Below are 13967 nucleotides of genomic sequence, written 5' to 3' on the forward strand. Positions count from 1 at the left end.
ATTAGAGAAATTACACCTTTCAAACAAGTCCTCCAAAGATATGGACATAATTCATGGACTGAACAAGTCCTTGTAGATGTCTGTACTATATCAGACCTAGAGGATAGATTGGCTCAATACACCCTCATGTACAAACCTTCTAGTGCTGCCAAAAGAGATGCAGCAGCTATTTGGCTATTATGGGAGGCATGTAATAACAGTTACCTCTGCCTAACTACCTGTAAAGAAAATAACATTTCTCTGCAGGAAAAACTAACCCAATTGGAAAAAGGGATAGAAAATTGGAAAGTGGTGGCAATAAACTCACAAAGCCAGATGGAAATAATAAAAGAGGCACTGCAGGAATACAAAAGCAAAGAAAGATTCCTGACAGAGCAAACTACCGCATTTAAACAAATAGAAAAAGAAAACCAAGCCCTAATTAAAGAGAATCAGGTCCTACAAGGGATGGTTAAAAAGCTAACATTAGAACAAGGCAGAACTCCGGTAAACCACAGTCGTTGTGAATCTATTATCAAACAGCTTAAATTGAAATTGGGCTTTGCCACCCGTCAAATTGCGGCTGTTAGCTCAGGAGAATGGGACCCTGCCAACCTTAATCTAAGATCAGATTGTGGTGGGGAAGCCTGGGATCACTGGGACCCCCAAGGAATTTGGGAGAAGGATATTGTGGACGACCTAAAGGAAAGTCCTTCAGTCTCGGTGGCTGCTTTAGAACGGCGCACCATTACTACCCCCAGGGCGGACGCTGAGGGAGGGGGTAATGAACAAATCACAACTATCCCGGTGTCAGCAGCAGACCTAAAAGCAATGGCTGACCACCTACGTACACTAAATAGGGAATCCTTTTCCCGGTGGTGTACCGATGCCTTCCTATTAGCCGGGAGGGAGAGATTAACCACTACAGAGATCTACCGACTTATGGGGATATGCGCAGCTCCAGAAATAAGAGCCACACTGGACCGCATTAGGGTAGAAGAAGCTACCAGTGAATTATCCCTAATGGCGATTTTCGGGGAACAAATAGGCAGGAGAAATTTTATAGCCCAAGCTGTAGCTTCAGCCCAGGGTCCCAACGAAGACCCAGAGAACTATCTTACTCGATGGGCATTAATGCAGGTGATGGCCGGTCTAGTAACCGTGGCTGGCATTGCCAATTTATATACCTTACCATTCCCCATCTCCTCCCTGAGAGATTGTGCCGCGTCACTACTACCATATTATTCAGGGAAACTGGCTGTTTGGCAGGATGGGCATCCTGCTACTTTAGAAGAATTAAGGGGGATGGTGCAGCAAATTACCACACATGCAGGACCAAAACCTAACATAAAAAAAGAAAGAGTGGCATATGTGGCTGCCATGGAGCCAACAGTCACCTATTCAAATGAAAGTGGGGAAAAGGGAATTTTAGCACCCCGTGGAGGTTCCTGGAGAGGGAGGTCTCGAGGACGGGGAAATTATCATGCAGGAGGGAGGTTATATCCAGAAACACACAGAGCTCGAATAACTGAGGAGAATAGACCATCTCAGGGATGCCCCGATAAGCTCGATCCACATATGCGTCGAATGATGTGGAGATTGTTAATGCAGCTGGGAGGGGATCGGGAAAAATGGGACAAGGCTCCTATGGCTGATATCATGAGGGAAATGCTAAGACTGCAAAGCCAGCAGAGGAGGGTATCTGGGGTAACCACCCCAAGCGCTCCTCCGATGGATTTGCTTCCTCCCCCTGCAGAGGATCACGAATACTTCTAGGGAAGCCCGCTGAATGTAGAATCCCCACCTGGTATAGGAGCACAGCAGTGGAGATGCATAGGAAAGTTAACATGGGATCCAGGAGGGAGACCCCACATATACATTCAGCAGGGAGACCAAGCTCCTACCCTAGCCCTAATTGATACCGGAGCCTCAGTCTCCTTAATTAAGGCAACCCCCCACAATGGCAGGAAGGGGCAGGAGGTAATCCTGCAGTCATTCCAGGGGAAACCCAGTATGGGACAAGAATGGACACAAGTCCCTTTCACAGTACAAGGTTTCCCGTCCTCAGTGCAATGCTATAGCACAACTGGAAACTTAATTCAAACAAAATACATGACTAACGATGTAATTCTAGGAACGGATTGGTTGTTTAAAAACAATATCCTAATCGATTTACCCCGGAGCGCCCTGTGGAAGCTGGAAGCCCTCCCCCCTTTTTTATCAAAAGAGAGCCAAAACAACATGGTTTCCAAAAGAGGAGACCGATCAATTGCAGCCCTCACTGCCCAACAGAAAGAGGAGTGGCGTGCAAAGTTTCCCGTGGTCTGGACCCAGAAGAAAACAGATTGTGGTAAAATCAATGCTTGTGTCAAAATTGTAGGGGAACTAATACCACCCCAGAAACAATACAGGTACCCTAAAGAAGCTGAAGCACAATTGATCCAGATCATCAAGGACCTGGAAGAACAGGGGGTTATCAGGAAAACTAACTCTCCCTTTAACTCCCCTGTGTGGCCAGTCATAAAGGCAGATGGACAGTCCTGACGACTAACTATTGACTACAGGAGGATCAACAGAGGAAGCATTCCCATGGCTCCCATCGTGGCAGATATGACACAAGTTATCCAAAAAGTACAAGCCACCTCCAGGTACTTTTCAGTTATAGATCTGGCTAACTGTTTCTTTGCAATACCCTTACACCCTGATTCACAGGACCGGTTTGCCTTCACCATAAGGGATCAGCAATACACATTTCAACGCTTACCCCAAGGATTCCAAGACTCTCCAGCTATTGCCCACAGACATGTGGTAGATATGCTGGATCAATTAAGTCCAGCAGATCGACTACTTGTTTTTTCCTATGTGGATGATATTTTGGTTTTCGGGGAGCTGGAGGTGCAGTACAAAGGCTTACAGAGGATGTCCTCACACTAATCCAGGACACCGGATTCAAGGTAAGCCTGGAAAAAGCACAATTGGGGCAAACCCAGGTCAGTTACCTAGGGATTATCATTGGCCAAGAGGGAAGGCAGGTAGATCAAAGGAAGGTGAGGGCATTAATTGAAATGCCAGCTCCTACCGATGTACACTCCTTAAGGGTTTTGCTAGGGGGATTCAACTTTTTACGGCCCCATATCTATAAATATGCAGAGATCACCCTTCCTTTATGGAAATTACTTAAGAAAAAGACACATTGGGAATGGGGTCCAGACCAGGATACCGCTTTAAACACCTTAAAACAAAAAGCCCTAACCGCCCCTGCTTTGCGCTTCCCGGATGAATCAAAACCATTTGTCATCCGGTTAGCAGCTAATGAAGTGGCCATGGCAGCTACCCTCTTACAACAAAGTGAGAACCAGAGATTGGTACCCGTAGCATACGAATCTAAGAAATTGCAGGGAGCTGAATTAAATTTCGACACTTGCGAACGGGAGTGCCTGACAGCAGTATGGGCTGTTCAATCCTTTGAGCCGCTTACCGGCAGTGCCCCAATTACAATACAGAGCACACATACACCTCTGAAATACATCCTGTCTGGAAAGTTGATAGGAGGCAGGGTATCTAATACCAGGATGGCACAATGGACCCTAACCCTGGTAAACAGAGGAGTCCGGGCTGACACAGTAGCTAAACCTGACATGCTGACTCATGCTCTTATTGAAAGGGGGACTAAGCATGAATGTCCACTAGTTACACTAGAACAGAGAATCATGCAAGCCCAAGTGCCCCCCCTTGAAGAACTAGATACAGTGGGGCGGGAAAGACACATTTGGTTCACCGATGGCAGTTCCATGGTGATCCATGGTAAAAAGAGAATCAGATATGCAGCCATAAATTTAGAAGAAGAGGTGCTAACAGGGTATTTAGATCAGGGCTCGGCACAACATGCCGAACTCCACGCAATATATCAAGTTTTAAAACAGTATGTAGCAGAAGAATGCCCCAAAACTGTATACATCTATGCTGACAGCAACTATTGTGTGAATGGAGTGCAATATTGGATGTTTGATTGGCAAAGGAACGGCTGGAAAGCCGCGGATGGTAAAGAAATAGCGTATATAGAGGAATGGAAATGGATTTATGCCTGGGTTACCTCTCATCCCAATCAGTTAAAAATCAAACATGTAAAGGCACATGGGAAAGGCTCAGCAGCTGAAACCATCTGGAATAACCGTGCGGATGCTATAGCCAGAGACTATGAAGGGATAGCAGCAGTAACCCGAAGGCAGGAACAGAAGGTATTAGGATCAGTCCACGTCCCAGGAAGAATTGAAAGGCAGGAACTGGTGAATATAGCTCACCAATTCATGCATGAAGGAGTGGAGGGGACGCTGGGAAGGTTAAAGCAAGTAGCAGAATGGAGGGGGATGAGAGATGATGTAGAAACATGGGTCAGGAACTGTGTTCAGTGCGCCAGAGATAAAGCCCGACCCCCATACCAGCCTCAATTGCTACATCAAAGAAGGCTGGGCCCCTGGCATAGGATCCAAATAGATTTCATTGACAAATTACCACGAAGTAAAGAAGGATTCCGGTACTTGCTAGTAATCATAGATTCGTTCTCAGGATGGGTGGAAGCTTTCCCTACTAGGGACAATAGTGCTCGTACCGCGGCTAAGAAACTATTCTCTGAAGTAGTTTGCAGATATGGGACTCCCGAGATTATTGATTCAGACAATGGAGGATCGTTTGTGGGAAACATATTTACCCTAATGCTTAAAGCTTTGGGGGTGTCACACAAACTTCATGTTCCATACAGACCCCAGTCCTCAGGACAAGTGGAACGAATGAACCACACTATTAAAGAAGCTCTCAGGAAAGTTGTGGACCGCACCGGTAAAGACTGGCCTGAGAAGCTTCCACTAATACTGGCAGCTATCCGCAGCAGCAACAGGCTGAGAACTAAAATACAGCCTTACCAAATCCTCTTCGGGCAGGCAATGAGGCTGGTCATTAACCCTGAGCAAACATCAGATACGGAGATAAACAATCCGCTGGGAGCTCATGAGCACTGGCAGTGGCTAAAGCAGCTGCAGGAAGATAAAGCCACCTTACAGCATAGGGTGAGCGAAGCCATTGAGCTCATGAATACAAGAATGGATAACAAAAAACCTGGGGACTCACTATTATGGGAGCCAGGGGATCAGGTAATGTACTTAAGGCTGGGCAAAAGGAATCACACACTAGAGTCGAAATGGACTGGACCTTACTCCATAGTTGATCGCCTCAGCCCTCTCATTTATCGCATAGACAAGAATGGGAAATTAAAATGGGTGCACGTTTCACAACTCAAGCTGTTCTCATGACTTAATCCTCTCACAACTGTAATTGTATTTTCAGACACAACACCCTGATAACAGTTGTGAACCAGGATCTGCAGACGTGGTGCGTTTATTTTTCATTCCTGCAGGCACGAAAGACTGCTGCTTAAAACCGCCAGCTCTGATCCTTATCAAAAGGGCAAAACAATGCCTCCAAGGAGATGGAAACCAGAGCTACAACAGACGCAGCAGCCCCCGTTCTGGATCAAAGCGTTAACCCTACTTACAGTGGTGAAAACACAACACCCAGGCGCTTCCACGCCCATCAATAACAATGGTATCCATGCTCCGGGATACATGGGACAAGGTAAATCAATTCTCACTGCCTTACTAATACATGCACAAGCCAACAACACACCATGGCTTCCACCACAAGAGACAGACATTCACTTAAGATGGGTTGATTTAAAAACTAATCTCACATTAACAACTTTAGGGGAAACACATGTATATATTGGAGAAGGGGAACTGGGGCTACAAGTAAATATCTCAGTCGCCGCAGGAAGGAAAAAACATTGGATGGTGGGGGTACGGACGGCAGGATATGTGGGAGATACCACCATACTTTCAGACTACCCCTCGCTCCCTTATATATGGGAGGGGTTTATAAAATCCGGGGACCTTGTAACTGTAATTGTAGTCTACTGCCCAAGTCACACACATGCAGTGACATTCCCAGATGGGTGTGAATGGACTTGGGAAAAAGAATATGTGTTTATAAGAAACACCCCGGTACAAATGGCAAAACCAGCCTTATTTAAAACCCAGACTACCCCGGTAAAAGCCTTGGTGAGCCCCCTGCTGGTAAAAGTAAGAATTGACATGGATTGGACACGACTAAATGTATCAAAAGTAGAGCCCAAGTGTATGCCTTTCTCTCTCCCCATACTGTTAGCCTGGATAAAGACACATAAACTGTCCCCTCCAGATATCCCTCACCCCAGAACTAAAAGAAACATTATGGATGCCATGCTAGGCGGGTTCGGAGCAGGACTTGACAACTCAGTAGATTTGGAAACTATTAAAAACAAATTAAACTCCCTGGCTCAACTACAGGACAACCTGATACAAAAACAAGTACATGCCAATGTAGACTTGGTCCAAATTGGTTTGGGCAACTTAAAAGCGCAGTGGAATCTCTGGCAATGGCTCAATACTACTACATGGCTTGTGCGCAAGAAAAGTTTAGATATAGGAAACCACACGGCCATAGCCATGGGATGCACTGAAATGCAGATTCTTGCCCTTGCCACATTGGAACATGAAATGTTCTGGGTCATATCGGGAAATATTAAGGTTTTGATGCATTTGGTAAAACAAAGAAAGAGATCTTTATTTGACACTTATCAATATGACTGGATGCAGTACGTTTCCAGTAGTGTAAAACCAGACTTGTTAATAGGGGAAATTGTTGTCAAAATTGCACACCAACGGTCCCTGGAGGCAAAGGTATGGAAGGTTAGCCCACTTCCCATATTACACATGGGATCCTTCTGGCTACCCCAAACCTCGAGCCAGTGGGCTGGGGAGGGAGGGAAGCTATTGGACACTAGAGGTTGTACCGAATGGACTCCTCAACAGTGGGTGTGCCTCACCTTGCCTGTTGCTCCAGAACCTTGTAGTAAAGATACATCACTAGGATCATGTATATGGGATGAATTGGATAATGAGACCAAAGTATTGTATAATGGACAATGTGTGTGTATTAATTCTTGGGAGGAAGTATTCTGGGAAGACGGGAGTGTTAGCAGTCCTCCAGTAGATGAATGTAAGTGCAATGTAAGTGCCATATTCACCAAAAGCCACACATACTATTTACCACAGCCAAAAAAGTTCCAGCTGACATTAAGTGCGGGGTTGGCTGAATTCTCCATTGACCTTGGAATTCAATGGCATGACCTTACTGATAGTCTAATAAGAAGTAAAGAAGTGACACATTTTCTGGAACAAACAAATGATCAGGTGGGAAATCGAACTATTCATATTATACATACCAATGGGGACATGTTAAGAATTGCCACAGCAGAGAAACAAATAACAACTTATCACTGGTATGATATATTCTCTGGATGGTCCCCAACCACCAATGGTATCCTGTCAGTAGTACTACATCCCTTGATAATAGTTTTATTATTAAATTGTATCTGCATAATCGGAATGTGTGGTATGGGTTGTTGGATAAGAAGAATGTACACTCGATTAGAATCACAGAGTCAAATAGCCTCACAGTACCTCTTCTTGAACAGGCTACAAAATAGGTGACACTGACGATTATCTGTATATCTTAGTGTCAAAAGGGGGATTATGTAGGCATATTCCAATATTTGTGATTCTATTCATAAGAAATTGTAAACCTGCAATATTGATTTATAATACATAATTGTAAACCTGCAATATTGATTTTCATAAGAAATTGTAAACCTGCAATATTGATTTATAATATTTATTAAATCTGTATTTATAATTCTTCTATTTGACATAATTGTAAATCTGCAATATTGATTTACAATCCTGTATTAAAGCTTGCAAACCGTACCTTGCAAACTGCTCAATTGGCTTTGCTTTCTCTAAATTGATACTTTCTCTCACTTGTTATGGCGCTTGTAAAACTAAACTGCTCAATTGGGCCCTGAATTGATACTTTCTCACTTGTTATTAAGATTGACGCTTGTAAGACTAAACTGCTCAATTTGACTCTGAATTGATACTTTCTCACTTGTTATTAAGATTGACGCTTGTAAGACTAAACTGCTCAATTTGACTCTGAATTGATACTTTCTCACTTGTTATTAAGATTGACGCTTGTAAGACTAAACTGCTCAATTTGACTCTGAATTGATACTTTCTCACTTGTTATTAAGATTGACGCTTTTAAGACTAAACGGCTTAATTGACTCTGCTTTCTCTTTCCATTGATTGTAATGGAGATTGACATGCTTCTTAACTAACTTCACTTTATGTTCAATTGGCTCTACTTTGCAAACAGACACTTTGTAATGGAGATTGACATGCTTGTTTGTAACACCCATGAAGAACCGCGAATTGGAGCTGGCGCTCATAGAAATGTCACATAGAGACTCCCACCTTCTATAGTTTGGATCAGGAATGTTAAAAAACGGGGAGTCTCAAATAAATAACACCTTTGTATAACAAAAGAAAGGCAATACCGAAGGAATGTCAAGAGACAGGGAGTCTCAAATAAAATAACAACACTCGGTGAAATAAGAAATGTGTTTTTTATTAAAGTAAGGAATGTATGTGAATGAATGGTGGGTTTTGAATAAACAGGGAAGTGCCAGCCTAGGAATTTAACATCGATTGGCCGAAGAAGACGCCAGGTGGAGACAACCAGAGAACCCCACCGGAGGGCAAACTGGGATCCACCCGACCAATTCAAAGGATGAAGAAAGCTGATGAGCACCTGACAGCCGTCCTGGAGCAGTCATGACTAACGATATGACAAAGCAAATTCCACGGACTGGCATAGGAAGAAAGTCCTATAAAAATGGACACTAAGGGCTGAGAACTTGGAGTCTCCAGTTCTGCCACTACCCTTCAGGAGCATCGGATGCGCATCTGACACGGACTCCGCTCCACTCTCGTGTACAGGTTACCTGGCCAGTACCCTGTCACGAGCAACCTCTAGGCTGGTAACTATAAACCCCTATGCAGAACTGGTATGAATGAATGAATGAATGAATGAATATATATATATATATATATATATATATATATATATATATATATATAATTAAGTAAGGAATAAGTAACGATAGGACAGTGTGAGTTTTATATTTCTTTATTATATTTACAATAAATGTGGCATTTTGCCTTTTCCCTTTAATAAGATCCTGCTGGTTTTTATTTTATTGGTACAACAACCCCAGCTCTCACTCTAGACAATGACCCAGATCTTACAGTATTGAAATAACTGGGTCAGATTCTCTGGTCAGGCTGGACTCTGCTCAGTGCAAGATCAGGGTGGGAGGCAAAGGTGGCTTTAAGCCACTGATATGTTCCTCAAGTGCTGAGACCAAATGGTTTCTAGGAGCCCTGTTTTGCATAACTAAACCTTGCATCATCTCTTTTGTAGTAACTAGGGCCCCAAAATTATATATTATTATCATCTAAGAATTGCCCAAGCATCAAGGTCTTTTAGAAAAGATAGAATGCAGGACTGAGAAAATAAATCTCAGGGTCTAATAGCTAGACTTCAATAGTAAGAGGAAACAGAGTTGCTGCAGCCTTTTACAAGAGTGTACCACTGGTGCTGCTAAAGAGACTTCTCTTTTTTCCCTGTCTTTGAATGAATATATTGATATTCAACATTAAAATATTCTGAGAGATTGCCAGATACAGTGGAGGGAAAAATGGGGAACAGGATGTAATGTGATATTGTCATTAAATGAAGTTGTGTGTGTAAAAAGGAAGTCAACTGTAAGTGATACAGCTTTGGTCAAAACATTGTAAACTTTAATGACTGGGTTTCCCTCATGGACAATCCTGTAAGGGAAAGAAAGGAGGTGCATTCATACTGATATCTTTTTAGTCTCGTAACAAAGTACCTATCTTGAATAGGCGCCTTTAACTAACACTGCTACCCCCTGACATTTGACTCCTTTAACTGTCTCTTTCTATCTTCCAGCAATTTGGGTTGCCCACTAGCACACTGGGGAAAGACTATAGTCAGGTCCATCCTTTGTTCCACCTGTGTTTACAGTGTCAGCTCTGGCTGTGAACAGTAATTGAGCTGAAAGCTGATGGCTGAGTAAAGATCTGATGATAAGGAACACAGTGTTTCTCTTCTGTGATTACCCAAATCAATCAATTGACCATTTCCTGAAACTGAATTAGTAAGGAAATGTACATGTTGTGTATGTGCTTTAAAGATTGTCACGGAGTTAGTGTGTGTCCTTGTTTTGTAACAGATTACAATCATGATAGTTGTAAAGGAGCTTTAAAACTGAACAAGTTACAGTTGTTAACTAAAATTTTAGAACACTGTACATGTATCTATCATGGTGTCTAGGTTCAAGTTCTAGGTGCTTAAAAACATAAAACAGACCAAGTGTACAAGCCTCTTGAACTGCAATCAGCCTGTACAGTCTGTCATAAATGTCAGATATTTAGGAGTGTTAGATCCTGGGTCTAAGGTAATTTGTGGGGAAATAGGTTAAAAAGGGTGGGCTACTATAGATCCATTGAGAAGAAGACCTTGGTGAATTGGCATGTAAGTGACTGAATTGTCTTATGCTTTAGTGTGTTAATAACCAGTTAGCACAAGTGAGGCTCTATTCTCAAGGTCTCTTAGTCAAAACTTTAAACAAAGATACCTTTCCAAGATACTGATTAGGTATAAGTGTTATTATCTGTTGTAGCTATGTGATTTGATTCTGAAAATTTTACATATTTTAAATCAAGATTGGATGTTTTTCTAAAAGATATGCTCTAGGAAATATTTTGGGGGATGTTTTGTGGCCTGTTATACAGGAGATCAGATTAGGTGATCACAATGGTCCCTTCTGGCCTTGCAATCTATATCAATGAATGGCTATATCAATCAATTTCCTAGTCTGTTTGCCAAATCATAATCCAGTACTATTTTTGTCTTATATACTATACACTTAGTTGCTGTTGTTAGGATATTTAATAAAACTTTAAGACTAAATTCAACTCAAGTCCTTTTCTTTAGTTAAGCAATCAAAATTAAAAGAATCCCGAGAAAGGTGGAACAAGTAATCAGTTAAGCAGTTGCTTAACTAATTGTATTTTATACCCTATCTTTCTTACATTATGGTGTAGGTAGTAACAGCAGGAGAGATTATGAGGCTTAATGTTTGTAAAGCGCTTTGAATATGAAAACAAATGCTAAATAGTAGTATTTATTCGCAGTTTACTGTGCATGCAAACTGCAGCATGGAGGTGTAAGTAACTGCAGGATGCCACAGCATGTCACAGACAGAACCAAAAATAGAATGATGGTGTTCAAACTTCCAGTCCTGCCCCAATGGAGATGCTTCCTCCTGTATACTTATTAATTCAGATATTTTAAGTTTTGTATAGATTAACTTTTATTATTATACTTACTAAATTTAAATGAGAAGGTGGAAACTAATTGAGAGTATTAACAAAAGAAACTTTGGCACTCACGGGCCCCTAAAATGGCCTCACATGAAATAAAATCCTATTTTATAATCTTAGTTTTCTCTTTATTTCCTCCATATCCAAAACTAAAAATTCCAACCCATTACCCAATCCTCCAAGACACGCAAACCTCCTCCCATGCTCCCTTTGATTTGGAATGTTATTAGCATTCAACCTTACACACATTTCAATAGCTTTATTGACATTTCCTGAACAAATCAGTGTGTGCATATGAGCAAGCCAAAGCCCTGTGCTTTCTCCCCATTACTTAAGCTTATTAGTGTCCAAAACCAGATCTGTCCAGATGATGATGCTGTAATGTAGCAGTGCACACCAAACATGCTCACTTCCACTGAGTGATGTCAATTTGTTGTATTACTGGGATGCAGTCCAGTGCAAGAGCTCAGCAGAGGAGTTATGTTTCTCTGAAAGTTCACTTTAGTGTTATGCTGTTTTGTTTATTTTAAATTTCAAATATGAACATTAAAATGTTTGGTTTTTTGCTAATATGCTAATTTGTATCTATTTTTTAACAGAGAAATTCGCAATGCTAGAAATCTACATTACATAGATCCAGATGCCTTTAAGAACCTCCCACTGTTAAAATACCTGTAAGTACTGGGCACTTAATCTTCAGAGATTATTCTCAGTGTAGATGTTGCCCTACTACAGTGTAACAATTTCTTTTTCCCTTCAGAGCTGGATGGAAAATTTATTCCCTGTTTTCTTTTACTGTAAGCATTCAACTAAACTAAGGCCAGTTATAGGCTCTGCAAGCAAGAAAAGAGCTGCAAGCTGTTTTATAAGGGAGTCCCAGGAATGCCTATGCCCTTTTGGTCTTGTTTCTGGAGTAGGAGGTTGGGTTAGGCTAGAATTAGGCCAAGACTCTGGCTCTCATTAGTCTCAAAAGCCCAGCCCTCATCCCAGAACCTGGATAGCTAATTCTTTGTTACATTATTCATTACAATAAATGTATTCATTTTCCATATTTACTTTTTTCATTACAGTAATTACACCAGAATAAACTTGGACTGCTCTTGCTGAAAGGGGTAGATACTCACACTTAATCAGGAACTCTATTTGACATCTCATCCAGAAAACTGATGGAGGTGTGGGGGGAGAGGGAGGGTATTTGCAAAAGTGTTTTAAAGGTGCCATGAAGGAGGGGTAGGGAATTTAGTTTGGGCTTTTTATTCCTTTTATTTGCTGCTTGTTCTATACTTTCAGTAATATCAATGAAATCAAATATTGCACCACAAATTATTGGATATGAATTACTGAGTGAAATTTTGTGGGCTGTGTTATGTAGATTATTAGAATGGTCCCTTCTAGGAATTGTGACAGAATGGTAAAGGCTCTTTTCCTCCCATGAGCTGAAAAGGGGTTACCTCCAGTCAACTAAGGACATGTACACAGACACTGACTTTCCAAAGTGCAGGGGGATGCTTGACCACCGGCTCTTTCCCAGACCCCGCCCCCACTCCACCCCTTCCTCCAAGGCCCCACCTCTTCCTGCCCCTACTCAACTTGTGCCCCGCCTGTTCCACTACCAGAGAGGGAAATGCTGAACACAATCTATAGGAAAGATTGAGAAGAGGGATACTGTAAAAAAGACTGCTGCTTACTGAGCACCCAGTGCTGGCCAGGGGTTCCTCTTTAAGTTCTTCACCTCCGGTTTTTACTTTCTTCAGGGCCGTTCAAGAACTCACAGAGGCTTTCTTTTGTTAACACTACCCCTCTCGGCACCAGTTTAATACCAGCACCAGTTTACAAGAACCCAGAGGTCCAAACGGAAGTCCAACACCACAAAGAAAGTCCAAACTTAGCTCTGGCATTCTCTTTCACCCCCAGGGCTCTTCTTCCATCCCAGTCTGATCTCCCAGTTCTCCCTCACTGAGGCTCTGATATCCAGTCCCAAACACAGTCATGTACTCCCTAGGGGCTTCCTGCTTACTGGGCTTTATCCTCCAAACTCCCTGGTGTAATGATCCTACAGGAACCCTCTTCTTTTCTCCCTCTAGAGTCCATCAGCATGACTTGGGATCCCCCTTTACTGCAGCCACCTTCCGTTTTTCATAGGGAATTTCCTGATTCCCCTCAGATCTCATTCTGTAATCAAGGTTGGCTTGGCCCTAGTCTCTCCAGCCCACTGTTACAGATACAACAGAAATATGTAGTTTTTACTTTAATTATATATATATGTTTACATATAACAATACACATTAGCTACAGCTGACAAGTTCATCATTAGGCCCCAATTTGCTGTAAGTTCTATGACAGAAATGGGTCTGGAGGCGTTCTCCTCCATTTGTCCCTAGAGTCTTCAAAAACAAACAAACAAAAACAAAACAAAAAAACCCAACCAGGTAGATGAGACCCAAAATTACAATGAAAAAATATCAACAAAAAATCTTTGTGATTTTGAGCAGGAGATTGGGGGCGTAGGAAGGCAGGGACCATGAATTTCATGTCTTTGTTTATATACCATAAAGCTATAAAAATAGGCACAAACACAATTTTGTC

The 13967-nt window shown here is 42.1% G+C and overlaps 1 protein-coding gene across 3 annotated transcripts in view; it reads left to right on the forward strand.

The window, feature by feature from the left end:
- TSHR (thyroid stimulating hormone receptor) overlaps positions 1–13967 on the forward strand; it is a gene marked incomplete at its 5' end in the record, with an annotated part of 216702 nt that overhangs the window by 134460 nt on the left and 68275 nt on the right. For all 3 annotated transcript variants that reach the window (XM_084629976.1, XM_084629977.1, XM_084629978.1), the window contains one exon: positions 11981–12055. In XM_084629976.1, the coding sequence (XP_084486102.1) occupies positions 11981–12055 (75 nt within the window). The remainder of the gene's footprint in view (positions 1–11980; positions 12056–13967) is intronic.

Source organism: Lepidochelys olivacea (genome assembly GCF_965140295.1).
Source record: "Lepidochelys olivacea isolate rLepOli2 genome assembly, chromosome: 6".
In the NCBI taxonomy this organism is placed as follows: domain Eukaryota; kingdom Metazoa; phylum Chordata; order Testudines; family Cheloniidae; genus Lepidochelys; species Lepidochelys olivacea.